This window comes from Ursus maritimus, unplaced genomic scaffold (genome assembly GCF_017311325.1).
Source record: "Ursus maritimus isolate PB19 unplaced genomic scaffold, ASM1731132v1 scaffold_12, whole genome shotgun sequence".
Lineage (NCBI taxonomy): Eukaryota > Metazoa > Chordata > Mammalia > Carnivora > Ursidae > Ursus > Ursus maritimus.
In genome coordinates this window covers 13,521,027-13,537,404 of record NW_024423564.1, presented here as the reverse complement: position 1 = coordinate 13,537,404, position 16,378 = coordinate 13,521,027, and the positions used below count along the sequence as shown (strand labels likewise).

The window sequence follows — 16,378 nt, the reverse complement described above, 5'->3', positions numbered from 1 at the left end:
GCCTGGACTGTGCGCTAACTCGCCTTTTAGGGGTGAAGGGGGGGGCGTGTCCAGAGCCCGAGCGTCTGAGTGTCCAGTCCTAGCCGGAGAGGTGTGTGTTTGCCCGCGCCTCCCCGGACCCCTCGCCTGGGTCCTCGGCTCGCCTTTTCCCTCCCTGCCTCCCTCGCCGGAGCTGCCTGCCCAAACCCCAACCACCTGTGCACCCGAGAAACCCAACTCCTCCTGCTCCGCGCCCCGGGGGGGAGGCAGGGGCAGGGCCAAGCCGCAGAGGGGGCCGCCGCCGCCTCCTGCCTCCTCCTCGCCTCCTCCCCCTCCCCCGTCTGACGCTGCCTCCTCGGGAAGGGTGTTTGGAGGGCAGCGGCCGCCCCAAGCCGAAGCCCCGCAGCGCTTCTTATGATCAGCTCGGTGTGTGTCTCCTCCTACCGTGGGCGCAAGTCGGGGAACAAGCCTCCGTCCAAAACATGTCTGAAGGAGGAGATGGCCAAGGGCGAGGCGTCGGAGAAGATCATCATCAACGTGGGCGGCACGCGACATGAGACCTACCGCAGCACCCTGCGCACCCTACCGGGCACCCGCCTCGCCTGGCTGGCCGATCCCGACGGCGGGGGCCGGCCCGAGTCCGATGGCGGCGGTGCAGGCAGCAGCGGCAGCAGCGGCGGCGGGAGCTGCGAGTTCTTCTTCGACCGGCACCCGGGCGTCTTCGCTTACGTGCTCAACTACTACCGCACGGGCAAGCTGCACTGCCCCGCCGACGTGTGCGGGCCGCTCTTCGAGGAGGAGCTCACCTTCTGGGGCATCGACGAGACCGATGTGGAGCCCTGCTGCTGGATGACCTACCGCCAGCACCGCGACGCCGAAGAGGCGCTCGATATCTTCGAGAGCCCGGACGGAGGCGGCGGTGGCGCGGGGACGGGCGACGAGGCCGGCGACGAGGAGCGGGAGCTGGCCCTGCAGCGCCTGGGGCCCCACGAGGGAGGTGCGGGCCCCGGCGCCGGGTCCGGGGGCTGCCGTGGCTGGCAGCCCCGCATGTGGGCGCTCTTCGAGGATCCCTACTCCTCCCGGGCGGCCAGGGTGAGTGGCAGGAGCCTGGGTCTCCTCTCGGGTGTGCAAGGGGACCGGGGGCGGTGGGGAGAGGGGCGGGCAGGAGCGGGCAGAGACTGATTTACCTTGCCTCTGCCTCCCTCCCAATTCCCTCCGGCTTCCCTGGGCCCCCGGGGGACTCACCCCCCCTTCCGCCCCCAACACACACCCTCTCTCCTGCACGCCTTGACTTACTACTTGGCCCTCGTCCCATCTGCCTGCTTTGCCGCATCCCCTCCGAAGGAGTGGGGTACCCTTCGCCGAGCTCTTCCACCCCCTTCTTGGTGCGCAGGCTGCCTTTCTTCATTTATCCCCCACTCCTCCACAGGGCCAGCCTCCTAGAGAGCTGGAATTAGGCTGCCTGCCTGAGGCAGGCAGTGCCTGGGGGAAGAAAACTGGGTGTGTGGGGCGCCTACTCTGTGACAGGCCGCTCTGCTAGCTCCTTCCATGCAACCGCTCGGGTGGCTCCGTATGCCGGAGTTTTGTGGAGGGGGGACACCGGCTTCAGCCCGTGGCAGAGCTGGGACCAGAACCCAGGCCTCTCCTCCAGGTCTCTGGAGACCCCTTCCTTCAGGGAGATAAGTCAAGATGTCTGCCCCATGCCATGGCCCTAAGGCTTCCTGGTCACCTGGGATGGCCTGGCTTCTGTTCGACAGGAAGGGCCTAATGTTCTGGGCGCTGCAGTCTCCCGCGGTCAGCGGCCAGCCACAGGCTGCCTGCGATGATCCCAGATTTGTTGCCACTTCTTTTCTTCCTGCTGCGGCATAGATTGGCTTTCCCAGAAAGCCCTGGTTCAGGTTGCTGCTTGAAACGGGTATATGGGGGGGAGGGGGGTGGCACAGGTTGATCTAGGCAAGGTCTAGTCCCTTCCTACCACCCCCTCCCCAGGTCAGTCCAGTTTCTCCCAAGCCCCTTAGGTGAAAGGGGGTAGAGGGGTGGAGATATGCATGGACAGCTTTAAAAAAGAAAAAATCCCTGAAGGATGGCTTTAGATTATTTAAACAGAAAGCCCTGGGGGCTGGAGTCTGGCTTCACAGTTGGCAGCCTGAAGCCTGGCTGGGGTCTGTCTGGGACACAGGAAAGAGCAACACGTACTGGGTCTGGGGACCGCCTTCTGCTGTGGAAGCTGGTCCTCACCTCTGGCATCCCAAGTTGTCCTGTTAATGAGTCTCAGAGCCGTGTCACCCTCCCCAGCACCTCCTGGGCTGGGCCTCAACCTAGTCATGGAAGGAAAAGTTCCNGGCTGCAGGGCGGGCCAGGCTGGTGTCAAGGCAGCTCCAGCCTGGGAGGAACAGAGGTCTCCGTGGCCCGAGGCTATCAGGCTGGGCCTGCAGGGATCCCCGGGGCAGCCCCTGGAGGGGTAGAGAACTTTCTCAGGACTGAGAGTGAAGCAGGGGCCAGCTGCCTTTGTTTCTTCTCCTACAGTCCCGAGGTTGGCTCAGAAGGTGAGGGCCCGGTCATGCTCTGGCCTGGGTCTGCTGTGAGTTCTGAGGGCTTCTCATGCACTTCACTGACCCTGCTCGTGTCACCTCGAGGCTATGTGTGCTAGGGGAGAGCGACGAGTGTGGATAATTCAGGTTCTTTCCAAGTTGGGGGCGGGGGGAGGTGGTAGATTTGGCTTCATAGACATGGGGAAGGGGGACAAGCCAGGGAGGCAGGAACGAGCTGAGTTGGTTAGGGAGAGCTAGGTCCTATTTCTGAGTGTTCTGGGATCTCTGGGGGACTTTTCACCTTCTCTGGTTCTTCTCTTTTTGGATTCCAAGGGACTGTGCCATCCATGAGTTTATGTTCCGCTCCACAAACCCCGGGGAGGGGGCAGCCAGGGGGCTCTCTGAGTAAGCTCAGAGCCAGGCTGGCCCCTTCAGTTCCTTCCGAAGTCCCAGATACTTGCCCTTTTGATAGGGAATCCCGTCAAATAGGGAATCCCATCAGCCAGCGCATTCCAGTTGCGGTCAGGAGTCTGGGACCAGGCAGGGTCAATTCTTCATATTGAAGCAATGAAGAAAGCAGGTGTCCGAGGTGTTAAATGTCGTCAGACACACTTAAGTAACAAGAGAGCAGGAGGACACCTTCCCTCATTTGCAACTTTCTGGTTGTGAATACCGATGTGAACAGCTATGTAGAGCTTGATGGCACTTGTCGCAAAAGAGGACTTACCTCCTGCTGGGGAGCACAGGACAGAGGTTAGCCCTTCGCTTCAGCTGTTCTTGGGACAGACAAGTGGGAATACATTGTCTAAAGAATTTAATAACTGTGAGTAACTGTACTTTGCATTAAGCGCTAGTCCTCCCATTAATCTCAGAGTGGAGATATCCTCCCGGTTTCATGGCCTGGGGCAGCGAGAGGGTAACGTTCCTGCCTGAGATGACACGGCCCAATGGTGGCATGCCCTGAGTCCCACCCCTGCTCCTCGGACTGCGACATGTTCTTTCCACCGACCCTGGCTGCTCTTGAGGTGGACAGGTGGCTTGTTTCTTATCCTGGCCTGGAAAGTGTTCTGAGGTTCTGTACCTCCCGTGGGTGACATCAAAACCCCGAGGCAGATGGGGACATCAGAAGGGACGTTGACTCTGTTACCCCTCCAGGCCTGAGGTGTAGGGGTTCTGGGGCTGTGCCCTCCCTACTCTGTGGCCCCCAGGCCCATACCACGGCCCCTCCAGCACCGGCCCCTGGGGCAGTGTGCATACTCCCCTACTCGGGGCCTGCAGCCTCGGCCACAGGCCTGGAGCGTTCACTGAAGGCCAGGAGCGTGGAAGAGCAGTGCTCCGCCCCAGGCGTCTCTCTGCACACTGCAGCTGGTCATCTGAGCAGTGCGTTATGACAGCAGCAAAACAGATACAAAGGGAAAGTGAACTGAGCTGATGGTCGAGCCTGTCGCCTAGCTCCTGGCCTGGCCTGCGGAGCCATTCCCGAACAGGCAGGCTCTAGGCCGGCCGGGGTGCTCACCCCTGCTCCCCTCAGCTTGGCCGGGCCCATGGTTGCCACTGCTGTGGTTCCGTTTCTGCGGCCTGACCTGGGAGCAGGCACAACCTGGGTCCTGTCCCCACCTGCCCAGTGCCCATCGTCCCAGGCTCAGCCGCAGCCGGGGTGGCTTCCCAGACTGAGGGGGACCAGCGGGGTTTGGGGCAGTATTGGGAGCTGTAGAATAGGCCCAGGAGTGAGACTGGCTGCAGCTCGGTTCTCAGCCCAGTTGAGAGGGATAGTCATTCTCCTTTGGCTAAATCCCTACCCGGGTTAGTTTTCCCATGTTTCCCTTCTGAGGAGAGGATGTGACCCCAAGGATCCCTGTGGCCCCAGGGAGGCAGCTGGAGCCGGGTTTTCACCTGGATGAAGCACGCACTGCGTGTCACCTCGGCTTTGCTCTAGCATCTGGCCTATGTGAGGCAGGGACCATTTACCTCAGTCCACAGTGAGGGAAACTGAGGCCCAGAGGGGCTTGCCCAAGCTCACACAGCTGGTGGTAGAACTGGGCTCCAAACCCAGATCTCGTGAACCCATGTCCATGTTTGTACCCACCTGCAGAAGGGCCTCTGACTTCCCGGGGCCCCCCAGGGGGCCTTCCGCTCTCCTCTCATCCGTCCCCTCACTTCTCCCTCCAGACTAAAGCTCCCATCCCCTCACTCCTTGGAATTGCTTGCCTCTGAGCTTGCTGTCTGTGTTTTCCTCACTGTGGGACTTTAACAAAAAGAGAGGGGACTTAGTTACCAGAGGGGACTAGGTGTCCCCCAGCCCAGGCCGAGGAATGAAATGGAGGCCTTCTTGGAAAGAAATGCAGAGTTCTGTTTCTGCCCATCCCTTCTGAAGGCGCCCCGCTTCTCTGGCCCGGGCATTGCCTGGGACTAGCCGGTCGGTGGGCGGGACCCTCTGGTCCCAAAGCCGCTGGGCTAGGGAGAGCCAGGAAGCCGAGCCTGGGAGGCTAGGTGCCCCGTCTTCCCCAGGCCACCCGGAAGGGAGTGCCAGCACGCGCCTTCCCAGGAGCAGGAGGGGTGTCCGGCCAAACCTGCAGGCCTCTCCCCGAGCTGCCCTGAGGCAGCCTCCCCATCTCCTGCTGGGCTTGTTTTGTGTTTCTTTTTTGTTCTGAACAGACCAACATTTGCCTCTGAACATCTTGTCTCCGGATAATGAGGTGTTTCTGTTTGTCACCATTTGGGGTGGGGTGTAAAGTGGGGGAGGGGCTAAAATAAACTGGGGCTATTTTGGGGAGATGGGGGAAGAGCAGGCAGAACAGAGCCAGGCAGTTGGGCCTCGGGCACGGGGAGTCCCCAGGCCCCTGGCGTCCACCCGTGGACGGTGCTGGCCTGGCCTGCCGGACACCAGGGCGCTCATGCCGTCCTTGTTGCCGGGCAGCCAGCCTACCACAATCTCTGGCCCAGCTCCCTGCTAGGTTTTTTTTTTTTTTTTTCAGGCTGGGTGATGGTGACCCAGCCCCTGGCAGGGGGCTCCATCAGGCAGTGGCCTTGGCCCACCCTGGAAAGCCATGGAGTCTGAGAGCCCACGTACCTGGAGATATTGCTGGCCATACCTCTCACCTCTAGCCTCAGTTGGTCGGGGCAGGCCGTGTCTCCTCGTGACAGGCTCCCCAGCACCAGGAGAGGAAGCAGGCAGTCACCTTGGCCCCAGTCATTCAGAAAACATTTATTGAGTACTTACTACATGCCAGACGTCAAGCTGGGCCCTATAAATATAAGGGTGAGTCAGCCATGGTCCCTGTTCCTGAAGAGAGCTAGGTCAGGTGGAGTCGGTGGCAGCTGAGGGAAATTAGGTGACAAGGAATAGTAATAATAATACAAGAAAGGTCATGAGAGAAGCCACAGGAGTCTTAAAAAAATAAAGTCCAATAGGAGGTGAGACGAGAAAGCGATAAATCCCAGCCCTAGGTGAGGTGAGGCGAGGCGGGGGAGAGGGTTGGCAGGCAGGGAAGCTTCCACGAGGAAACAGAAGTTAAGCTGGATAGGCCCTGCAGGATAATGACTTAGCTCCCTTAAATAATTTTAGAAGGAGGCAGGCTATAAATAAATATATAAATAAATACATTTTCAATGTGGGTAGCGCTTAACCATGCAGAATTAGGGAAGGGGCACATTTCCTGGCTAGGGGACCAGCCTGGGCGGAGATAGGACAGCAGAGACCATGGATAGGCAATAGCCAAGAACTGCGTTTGGCTGGGTAAGTTCTTGGCCAGTGACCTGGGCTGGACCGAATTCCTTCTGGGGCCGGACTCCTCAGGTCTCGGCACCCCAGAGGCCCTGAGAAGCCCCACGTGCTGGCTTGGCAGGAGGTGGGCATGGGTAAAGGCTGGCTCTGGCCCCTGGAACAGGATGGGACGTCCCAGGGCCAGGGTCTGCTCCTAGGGGAGCCTGTGAAGGGAGAGGAGCAGGGGTCCCTAGGCTGGCCCTGTAGTGCAGGCCCTCATTCAGGAGCCCGGGAGCAGCCGAGAGATGCCTTGCCTGGCAGACTCTCTCTCTTTTCCTGCTTCCGAGCCCCCAGGGCTGCCTGCTCCCTTTACAGCGCTGCCTGGGCACCAGGATCTTGCTTCCCCGGAAGCCTCAGCTCCTCATCCCATCCCCACAGATCTTCCTCTGCAAGTGTCTTTGGCTGTGTTCTCAAATTTCTCTTCTCCTACACTTCATCCTTAATATAGGTTTTGGGCATGAGTCTTCTTATGTTTATCTGTCCATCTGTCTCCTTGGCCCTTTCTCCTTGGGCTCCCCTCCCCTGCCCCCGCTGATTGTATTCAGTTCCCAATGACTGGTGTCTGTCACCTCCCCCCTACCCCCCCCCCGACCCAGCCTGTGCCAGATTCTGGAGACACTCGAGGCTCTGTGCTGAGTCTTACAAATATCATTTCTTTTAATCCTCGAAACAACCTCATCAGGTGGGCACTGTTCTCATCCCCTAACGTATCAAGCACACCGTAGCCTCAGGGCCTTTGCACTGCCTGTCCCCTCTGCCTCTTGAGCTCTCCTCTGGATTTTCGCATAACTCACTCCCTCACTCCTTCAGGTCTCTGCTTTGATGTCGCCTTGGCCGAGGCCTTGCCTCATCACCCGACTGGAAATACTTCCCTCACCCTCATACGCCTTACCCCCTTTCCTCTTTATTTTTCTTCCTCACTTACAGCATCTGACATACAATATAGTTCACTAATTTGTTGACACTTCCCTGCTACTCGAATGTAAGGCCTAAGGGGCAGGGGTGTTTGTTCTGTTTCCTGCTGTTCCCCAGCACCCCGAACAGTGTTTGGCACGTGGTAGGCACTCGGTTTCCATTTTATGGGCAAAGATCTCAAGGCTCAGAGAGGTTAAGAACTTTGCCTAAGGTCTCTCGGGCAGTGGGTAGCAGAGCCCAACTTGGACCCAGAAGTGTGGGACTTTAGATTTCCATCAGTGACTATCGCAGAATGAGCTCAATGAAGGAGGCTGCTAACGGGGCTGACCCCACCAGCTAAAACACCTGGGTCTCCCGACCGGCGGGTCCCCAGGAGGATACGGTGCCAGCCAATGTGGGGGCCCAGGGGGGAGCAGGAAGCTCGAAGAAACAGCGCTTTCCTGTACAGAGGTTAGGAGCCTCCTGTCCAGGGTGGTGAGATCCCTCCTGCAGCCTTCTGGCAGGGAGAGAGTAGCTGGTGGCCAGACCAGTTCACACCAGCAGCTTTCCCTTGGGCAGCTTTGTCTTTCGGCAGAATCTACGCCCTGCGTCCTCAGGCTGTAGAAAGAACTGACCACTTCCACCACGGGAACCAGGGCAGGTCGCTCTCCCCTGGGCCTCAGTTTCTTTGGTTGTAAAACAGCAGAAAGGGCTGAGCTGCTGAGACCCTTTGCTTCTAAAGAGCGAGGATTGGGGGATTTTTCTGGCTCCAGAACCAACTCAGCTTTCAGAAGCTGCGTGCGGGGGGTCTGTGGAGGCCCCCACACCTCGTGGGCTCTGTCACTGTTTACTGAGCCCGTACTGCGTGCCAGACACTTGCCATTAGAAGCTCATTTCGTCCCACAGTAACGCCCCCCGGTGGGCACTAGTGCTGTCCCCGTTCTGTAGCGAGAGACAGGTACGAAGCGCACCATTTACCCGGTGAGGGGCCGGGCCAGGGTGAGGGACCTAGGCCGTCGGACCCCAGGGCTCCTTAGCTCTTCGCGCTCGCTCTCTGCTCAGCGATAGGCAGGGGGTGCAGGCGTGCCCTGCCAGCTCTAGAGGGTGGCCTCGAAAGGGCTGCTCAGAAGGCTCTGGCTCTAGGCCTTGATGCCTAAAGGGGGTGATTTTGCAGCCCCCACCTCCTTCCTTGGCCCTTTTTTGTCCCCAGAAGCCCTCAGTCAAGAGAGTGGGAGAAAAAAAGCAGTGTCAGACCGCCAGAGGGGAAGGCCTGGTGAAGGACCTTGATCGTGCTTGCTTAGGACCACCGCTTACGAAATCATTCGGTTTGGGAATAACTTAGGGGAGAAAGGAATAACTGGGGCCCCGAAGGGACCCACCTGGGGCAACGTGCCAGAACCCAGATGCCTGCATCTGTCCCAGCTCGGCCTCAGGTCTGTCTCCTCGGTGAGGGAGGGCTTTCTGGGGCCTGCCTGGCCTGGCTGCCAGGCCTGGAGAGGTCACGCGAAGGGGTCACCAAGGAGGGGTGGGCTGTCCCCACTTGTTTGGTTAGAGGGGAAGGAACTGTGAGCTGAGAGGCAGGAGACCTGGCCTCAGTTTGATCTTGAGCGAGTCATTTGCCCTCTCGTGTGTCCGGCGCCCCTGAGAAATGGGCACCCATGGGTGGCTACCCTTTCCCTGCCCCATCTTCTGGGAGGGCGGAGGTGAGCAGTAAAGTAAATCCAACAGCTCTGTGTTTTAAAAACACTCACAGCGAAAGTGAGTGAACACTGCAGGAATTCAGGGAGTTGTCCCCTAACGCAGGAGGGGTGGCTCGGAAGCAATCTGGGGTGGCAGGGAGGAAGGCATCTGGGCCCTGTGGGTGAGAAGGTGGCCAGGCACACGGCCCACCCTCCCTTCCCCCGCTCTCCGTGCCCTCTGCTCAGCCCCTTGGCAGCTCTTCCTGAACTTGTTTTTCCAAATCACTAATTAACTTCGCGCTCGGCTCCCAGGTGGGCCAACTCTCCTGGCTAACTTTTCCTCGGAGAGAGCGAGCTCCTGCTTCCCATGCTTCCTGGCAGAGCTGGGATATGCTGTCCCCACCCCTTACCCCAACCCCCTCTGCTTCTGGGGATGGGGGGGCAGTGCCAGGACTCTGGGTTCCCAGCATCCCCGCGTCTACCGGATGGGTGCCTCCACCAATTCGTCTCTGGATGGCCATGGAGAGCCCGCAGGCTGGAGCCATTTGCCTAAGGTCCACATCAGTCCGTATTGCCTTGCTAGCCCATTTCTCAAGGAAGTAAAATGAGGTCAGAAAAGGAACTTGAAATTTACCTTCACAGGAGAACAGAGACAGGAGAAGCTCCAGGCAAAGTTGTTCAAGGAGGGAAAGTGTTACCTGTGGTCTGCCACCTCCCTTCTCCTTCCTCTCTATATCTGACCTACCCATCCATGTTCAAGTGTAAATAAGATATCTTAGCGTGTGATGCGTGTCTGTCTTAAGCCAAAGGTACACATCCCCAAGGGTGAAATAACCGTCATCAGGGAGCTGGCTGGGGGCTCTGCTGACGGTTCAGAGAAGACTTTCCTGGGTCTGTGAATTGATCCTGCCTGGGGGGTGGGGAAGACAGTGTGGTGTAAAGGGAGGACAGCCTCTGAAGTTAAACCGTGCTGAGTTCAAGTCTGGTTTCCACCCCTTCCAGGCTGTGTGGCCTCAGGCGAGCACAGAACCTCTCTGATGCTCAGTTCCCCATCTGTAAAGCGAAACAATGAGGCTTACCTCACAGGGTCTCGAGGAGGACTGAAGGCCGTAACGCGTACCAAGTGCCCAGCCGTGCCAGGACAGAATAGACAGCTAATGGATGTTCATTCCCAAGTTCGCTCCTCAGACTCGCTCCTGCTTCAGAAGCCCCGGAGGGGCTGCTTCTTCATTTTCCCAGCTCCCCTTGTATTCTCCATTGGTGTTCGGCTGTAGTAAGAGCAAGGTGTGCCTTTTCTCCCTCCCAGCGCAGACCCTTGGGGAGCAAGGCATGTCCGAGAGGCACCATTAGACAGGAGGCAATGCCAGAGTCAGATGGAAATCAGGGTGGGGCAGGCGTCGGGGCTGCCAAGTGGTCGTGGGGCTACAGTCCTTCCTCCTGCACCTGTTTGAAGCGCAGCCCTCTGCTCGGGGAGGAAGCCCATCCCCACGTGCTGCGCCCGCCAGCCGCAGGGGGCGTAGAGCTCGGCAACAGGTACCCTGACAGTGGTGAATAACAGATGAAGGCTCCGTAATTGGTGTTATTACACATGCATTTCCTCTCCATTCATAATGATTGGACACTTCAACCTCTGCCGAGCGCTGCTGTCATCAGGCTAGCTGAGAGCCCAGTCTGGACCAGCCGCTGCTACACTCTGATCCCAGTGGGTGCGGTTTATTTTTTTGTTGGAGCTCAGTGTCCCAGGAAATGTCAGTTGTGGGGAAGGGAAGGGGTGGTTATTCTAGGCAGACTCCCCCTGTCTCCTGCCGTGGAGCATGCTGTCTTTCTTCAGACACTTCTCACTCTCTGGGCAGTTGGCTGGGACGTTCTAAACTGAGAGGTGGGGGAGAGGGGCTGGGACTTGGGGCTTGAGGAGGGGGGGTGTCATGGCTGGAGCTTAAAGACTCAGCTGGCAGAAAGAGGCCCAGGGTCATTCCCTCCAGCCCCCTGTCTCTGGGCATATCCCTTAATGCAGCGGACCTCAAAACTTAGCATGCATCAGAATTACCTGGAAGGTTTGTTAAAACAGATTATGGGCCCTACCTCCAGTATTTCTCATTCAGGAGGTTTACACGGGGGCCGAGAATTTGCGTTTCTCACTAGTTCCCAAGCAATGCAGCTGCTGGCCTGGGGCCTGGCTTTGAGGACCACTGTCTTAAAGCCTAGTTACTCCAAGTGCAGTGTGTGGACCAGCAGCCTCACCTGAGAGTTTGTTAGAAATGCAGAATCACAGGCCCTGCCCTCAGCCTCCTGAATCAGAATCACATTTTGACAAGATTCCCAGATGATCGATACATACCCGTTACAGTTTGGGAAGCTTTAAGGCACGACAGGACTGCCGGTGTTTGGAGCCAGGCAGGGGGCGGGGCCGGCCAGGGGCGGGGCCGGCCGGGGGGCGGGGCCAGTCAGCCATAGGTCCCTGTCCAGTGGCTTCCAGCCGGGAGCGGTCTCTATCTTCTGTGCAGGGGGACAAAGATTGGGAACTACTGCCCTACAACCCGCAAGCAGATGGATAAAGACCCCCTGAGGAGGGAGTTCCAGCCCCTGACTGTGTACCTTAATCCTGCCTCTCGCCGCCTAACAAGTGCCCGGTGACCCCTGCCCCACCCTCCACGCACAGGAGGGCGCCCACCCGGCCCTGACAGCCGCCCCGCTCTCCTCTTCGCCCGCAGGTGGTGGCCTTCGCCTCTCTCTTCTTCATCCTGGTCTCCATCACCACCTTCTGCCTGGAGACCCATGAGGCCTTCAACATTGACCGCAACGTGACCGAGATCCACCGGGTGGGGAACACCACCAGCGTGCACTTCCGGCGGGAGGTGGAGACAGAGCCCATCCTGACCTACATCGAGGGGGTGTGCGTGCTGTGGTTCACGCTGGAGTTCCTGGTGCGCATCGTGTGCTGCCCCGACACGCTGGACTTCGTCAAGAACCTGCTCAACATCATCGACTTCGTGGCCATCCTGCCCTTCTACCTGGAGGTGGGGCTGAGCGGCCTGTCGTCCAAGGCGGCCCGAGACGTGCTGGGCTTCCTGCGCGTGGTGCGTTTCGTGCGGATCCTGCGCATCTTCAAGCTCACGCGCCACTTCGTGGGGCTGCGCGTGCTGGGCCACACGCTCCGCGCCAGCACCAACGAGTTCCTGCTGCTCGTCATCTTCCTGGCGCTGGGGGTGCTCATCTTCGCCACCATGATCTACTACGCCGAGCGCATCGGCGCCAGGCCCTCCGACCCGCGGGGCAACGACCACACCGACTTCAAGAACATCCCCATTGGCTTCTGGTGGGCGGTGGTCACCATGACGACGCTGGGCTATGGGGACATGTACCCCAAGACCTGGTCAGGCATGCTGGTGGGGGCGCTGTGTGCCCTGGCTGGCGTGCTCACCATCGCCATGCCCGTGCCCGTCATCGTCAACAACTTCGGCATGTACTACTCCCTGGCCATGGCCAAGCAGAAGCTGCCTAAGAAAAGAAAGAAGCACGTGCCCCGGCCGCCCCAGCTTGAGTCACCCATTTACTGCAAGTCGGAGGAGACCTCGCCCCGGGACAGCACCTACAGTGATACCAGCCCCCCTGCCCCAGAAGAGGGTATGGTTGAGAGGAAACGGGCAGGTGAGATTGGGGGTTGGGAAGGAAAGCCACCTCTCCCCCAGTGGCCCAGGGAGTCCCCAGATGAACCTCAGCCCTTGCAATTTGGGGTTTGCTTTACTACTCCGGGCTTCCCTGAGTATGAGATGTGCCTTGAAGAGTGCAAAGTATTGAGGCCAAATCTTTGTCTTCTGGTTTTCCAGGAGCTTTCTGAACGTCAGGGTTTGTGGAGTGAGCGTCCCATCCAATTTGGGCTGTGATGGGCAGTGAATTCCAGTACCACCTTGGCCACTGTGCTGTGTGACTTGAAGCCAGTCACTTACCCTCTCTGATCCTCACCTGGCAAATGGGAATGCTCTCCTATTCCCAGGACTTTGATGAGACACAAACAAATGACAGATATGAGAGTACTTTGAGAAGTAAAAACCACTTTACAAGCATCAGGCATTGTCGTTATTAGCTAGAGAGCAAGGCAGCTGTTCTCCCAAGGTGCATCAACGCATGAATCATTTCTTTCCAAACACTGGAGTCTGATGTCTCTTGGCCTAATAAATGTGATAACGTAACAGCAGTGGGAGGCTGCCTTCTGTTCAGCACAAGCTAGATTGAGTCCTGGGCTCCGGGTTTAACGTGGGATGGGAGGGAACCGAGAGGGAACAGCCCAGACAGGGTTGGGCAGGGGGAAAGGAAGGGTGCAAGAAATTGCATCTGCATCCTGGAGGGCGAGGGCCTGAGGGCCTGATCCCGTTCTTCAAGGAATGTGAAAGGCCACCCCTGGAAAGCTTGCTTCCACCCGAGTCAAGAGATGGGAAAGGAAATCAGCTTCACCCACAGCAACTTGGAGTTAGGTTGGAGAGTGGGAACCTGAGAGTTAGGTGTGGGGTGGACTCCCGAGAGAAGTCAGAGGTTCCTAGTCTGGGGGATCCCTTGGATGCCAGACCATCTGGGAGCTGGGGTTGGCAGCTTCTGGCCAAGCTCTGGGGACAAAGTGGGACTCTCCTCCGGGGGGGGGGTGCCTGACTCAAGACCCTCACCTGGCCTGTTGGTGGGTGCCCAGGGTACATGCTGGGGCTACTCACTCCCTGGGGTCATTTGGGGGACCTGGGTCTACCAGAGACCTTGATGGAACAGCACCTTCATGCTCCCCCCTACTCCCCCACCAAAGTGGTACCCCCTTCCCTGATCCCTGAATGTAAATCTCCCAGCCGGTGCCCCGGGGAGTCACCTGTACCCCGAGGCCCGTTCAGAGCTTAGAGGGAAACCTGGTATCGGAATGGACAAGCCCCAGCACGGGCTCCTCAAGCCACACTCACCACGGCCCCATCAGCTAAGCCTCAGCCTGACCCTAACTGCTTGGCCATGGTCAGGGCACTCCCGGCCAATGCCGAGGCCACTGCCTTCAGACCGAGCGGGCTCCTCTCCAGAGCCGAGTGCCGCCCCCCGTCCTCCCCAGTGCTGCCTGACGGAGGCAGGGGGCCGGGGCTAAGAGCCTGCAGCGGACAGATTTCAGGGACCTCTGCTCAGGGTAACTGTGTCCCCGGAAAGACGCTAGGCCAAGGCTGAGAGGGAAGCAGGGCCTCCTGCCCCCCGCCCCCTGGCCCTCCCGGGGAGATGCCAGGCCCCCTTGGGTCGGAGAAGTGACCCTCTAGGTCTGGGATTGGAGACCCCAGGCGAGCCCATGAGGAAGGCCTGGGCAGCCCTCACACCGCCTCCTTTCTGTCTGCCCCCTTTAGACTCCAAGCAGAACGGCGATGCCAATGCGGTGCTGTCAGACGAGGAGGGAGCTGGCCTCACCCAGCCCCTGGCCTCTGTCCCCACCCCCGAGGAGCGCCGGGCCCTGCGACGCTCTGGCCCCCGAGACAAAAACAAGAAGGCAGCTGCCTGCTTCCTGCTCAGCACCGGGGACTATGCCTGTGCCGATGGTAGTGTCCGGAAAGGTATGGCTCCCCAGGCCGGGCAGGTGGAGAGCCCCCAGGGAGCTGAGTCTCCCCAGTGTCCCCCGCAAAACTTGAGGTCCCCTCCTCCCCTGAGGCCTCCTTGGCCACCATCTCCTCTGCCTTGGACGTGCCCCCACTTTTAAGATGGGTACCCTGATCTCCCGGTCCCTGGATTAGAAAGGCCTTGGGCATCCCCCGGAGGTACACAGAGCCCAGCGCCCCCCACCCCAGATGTCCACGGGGAAGACAAGCGCTAGAGGGTAAGGGGGTACCCAGTCAGGACCCTCTGCCTTTGCCCTCCATTCGATCACCACCTCTCCCTCTGGTTCCTGCCTCGAGCTTGAGGCCTGGCTCCGCGGGGTCACGGCCACACTTTCCCTAGACCTCCCTGACACACAACGACTTCCCAAGTAAGTAGTCCCCAGAGAGGCCAACAACATTCAGGAGTCAGGGTGAGAACGAGTGGCTGCCGTGAGGTCTTGGAGAACCTAGCACGGGTCCTACCCCCTCCATCCTGCACGAGGGTTCAGGAGCCCAGGAGGGGCTAACCCAGCTCGGCAGGCCTCTTGAGGCCGAGGTGACCAGGAGGTGGGCTGGGGGCAGGGGTCGGCAGGGAATACGTGTCCCTCTGAAGTTGCTTTGAAGGATTCGGAGGGTTCAGGGACGTAGCCTCTTCTCTCCGGTAAGGGAAGGCTGAAGTTCCATCAGCAGCCCCCAAGCTGTGCAGGAGCCGAGCAGAAGCTGGAGCTGGGGATTCCTTACCTGCAGAAAGGGGGGCAGAGGATGGTTGAGGGCCAGTAGTGGCTGAGAACAGGCCTCTCAAGAGCAGGTGTTCCTGTCCGCTTCCTCAACCGTTTTTTGTCTTTCGTGCCCTGTCCCTGTGACGTAACCTGCCTAAATACCTAGTTCCAGGATAAACCTTGAACCCCCCCCCCCAAAAAAAAGCTTGTCCCTGGGTTCTCGGGCCACTTCTTAACCTGCCCTCTTTTAGCTAAATCCGCCTCCACCCACCACCCGCCCCCCCCCGCCCCCTACCAAATTTCTTGCTATCCCCAAACTCCAGACCAAGTCAGGGTTGAGTGAGGTGGGGTAGTGGCTGCTACAAGATTAGCCTGTGATGGCTCTGTCCCCCCCAAGGATGTCCCCTGGCCTGCCCATCCCATGCAGCCTGCAGGGCACCTTCCCAGCCCCTACCCCCACGGGATCCCCAGGGCACCCCGACCCTACGCAGGCCCTGAGAGGGGTGTGTCCCACTCTGGGGGGCATATGTCCTGTAGGGTGGTGGCAGCGGGTGCAGCCATCCGGCAGCTGCAAGGAGATGGCCAGGGGCCCCAGCTACAGGGATGCAGACGGAAGGTACTCAGACCACTCACACCTTCTCCTGTGTCCCTCTGATCACCCCATTCTCTGCGTGCCCCAGTCCTTGGGCTCTGGGTGTGCCGGTCCCTCCTGGCCCTCATCACAAATAGGTGGCGGCTTCTGCTGTGTCCTGGCTCCGACCCTGCTTTGGCTGGAGCACGCTAAGTGACGGCCCAGAATGGGGGGCAGGGGGGACCCCACCTCCCATGTAGGGCTTGAGTGGAGTGCCAAGCACCCCCGTTTTCACGGCGGTATTGTGAGGGGCCCAGCAGCAGTGTGGGGGAAGAGGCTGTGAGGGTGCGAGTCAGAAGGGACCGTGAGGCCCCCTGGGGAGTGGGTCACACGCCCAGGGCAGTAGTTGCACGTGTGCGTGCATGGGCCGGAGCGCCTGGATCGCTCGCAGCGCCAGATCCCCCTGGGTGCTTGTGTGGCCCGGCTGTTTTATTTTCAAGATGCCTCCACACTGCTTCTTGGCAACAAGCATGTAGCTCAGCCAATTAGAGTGACCTTCGAGAAGGAACAGGTGGGTTGCTGGGAAACAGGCCCTGCTAAGCAAGTGTGGCAATTAGCATCGCCAAACTCCCAGTAAGCACTCGGCAACTTTCCCCGTGC

The 16,378-nt window shown here is 59.3% G+C and overlaps 1 protein-coding gene across 3 annotated transcripts in view; it reads left to right on the top strand.

Annotated features, from left to right (window-relative positions):
- Positions 1-313: 313 nt before the first annotated feature.
- The window catches only part of KCNC4 (potassium voltage-gated channel subfamily C member 4), a 21,526-nt gene continuing 5,461 nt past the window's right edge, over positions 314-16,378 (top strand). For 2 of the 3 annotated variants that reach the window (XM_040626930.1, XM_040626931.1), the window contains exons 1-3: positions 314-1,071; positions 11,558-12,494; positions 14,204-14,407. In XM_040626930.1, the coding sequence (XP_040482864.1) occupies positions 394-1,071; positions 11,558-12,494; positions 14,204-14,407 (1,819 nt within the window). In that variant the 5' untranslated portion in view covers positions 314-393. Of the gene's footprint in view, positions 1,072-11,557; positions 12,495-14,203; positions 14,410-16,378 lie in introns of all 3 variants that reach the window. The other variant, XM_040626929.1, reaches the window with a different exon arrangement.